The sequence below is a fragment of the Enhydra lutris genome, unplaced genomic scaffold, assembly GCF_002288905.1.
Source record: "Enhydra lutris kenyoni isolate GAN:26980312 unplaced genomic scaffold, ASM228890v2 scaffoldscaffold65, whole genome shotgun sequence".
NCBI lineage: Eukaryota > Metazoa > Chordata > Mammalia > Carnivora > Mustelidae > Enhydra > Enhydra lutris.
The window spans coordinates 8,839,802-8,840,848 of NW_019154149.1; the positions used below are offsets into that span (position 1 = coordinate 8,839,802).

Consider the following 1,047-nt stretch of genomic DNA (forward strand, 5'->3'; position numbering starts at 1 on the left):
AGTGGAAACCGCCCCTCCAAAACCACTGATTGAAGTGGCCCCCACTGACCACATCCTCTATCCCTCCCACTCTCCACTGAACTTATTCTCCTGGGTAACTCCCACATGACTTCCACCCAGTATGACTACAATTGAGAGTCAGAAATAGGCCAATGGAATTCGCTTCTTTATTGGCGTGTGCAGGTGTTAGTAGCAGAGGGCTCCTTCTGTGAAAGGTTTCAGCACTGGGTGAGGTGGTGTGGACTCCTTCTAGGCCCTGGGACCCAGGCACCAGTGGTTCTTGCTGGACTAGAACATTTCAGAGCTGAGAAGTGGTATCATCCTCAAAGAGGCGGCCGTTCTGCATGTTGTTGTTCACGACCCTCTGAACCCTGCAGTTGTGCTGGGCCTCGTTGCCCACCAGCTCCAGAATGTTGGTGGCCACGTACTTCAGGATGGCCGACAGGCAGACCTGGCTGGAGAAGCTCAGGTTCTGGACAGGCTGGTGCTCCTGCAGGACGGGCTCTACATGGCTCACAGGGACCTGCAGCTTGGTTTTTGTGGAGCAGGACGATGTCTGCTTCCCCAGCTTGTAGGAGGCCTGACTGCTTCTTTTCCCAGACATGGTGTTGTGCTCTGATCGGCCTACCTTGACTGTCCAGCTACCCTGAGCCTCTCAACACACCAGTCACCAGTGCTCGCTCACGCCCACTGTGTCCCCGCGCTGCAGCCCCTCATTGGTCAGGGAGCAGCCTTTGTGACATCATAAACGTTGCTGTGTCATTGGTGTCCACTGGGCCCTGATCAGGCCTTAGCCTAAAAATGTGTGTGCTGGGCACTCAGGGGTCATCCTAATGACTAGACCAGAATGTGACACCAATATATGCACCGGCATGGCTGGTAACACCTAACATGGCTGAGGTAGAACAACTAGAACTCTCTCATACATGGTTAGCAGTGTGGGGGAAGGTTACCGCCACCACTGGAAAAAGTCTGGCAGTTTCTTATAAAACTAAACGCATGTACTGTGTGATGCAGCTATTTTCTCCTGGGTCTTCAAGAAATGTA

At 53.0% G+C, this 1,047-nt stretch overlaps 1 protein-coding gene across 1 annotated transcript; it reads right to left on the reverse strand.

Annotated features, from left to right (window-relative positions):
- Positions 1-298: 298 nt before the first annotated feature.
- On the reverse strand, positions 299-604 carry LOC111158966 (histone H2A-like). Its single transcript, XM_022521314.1, has one exon. The coding sequence runs from the start codon at positions 602-604 to the stop codon at positions 299-301; it is 306 nt and encodes a 101-aa protein (XP_022377022.1).
- Positions 605-1,047: the final 443 nt, after the last annotated feature.

What these genes read in the sequence shown, in the direction of transcription:
- LOC111158966 (XM_022521314.1), bottom strand. Translation starts at nt 604, where the DNA reads ATGTCTGGGAAAAGAAGCAGTCAGGCCTCCTACAAGCTGGGGAAGCAG.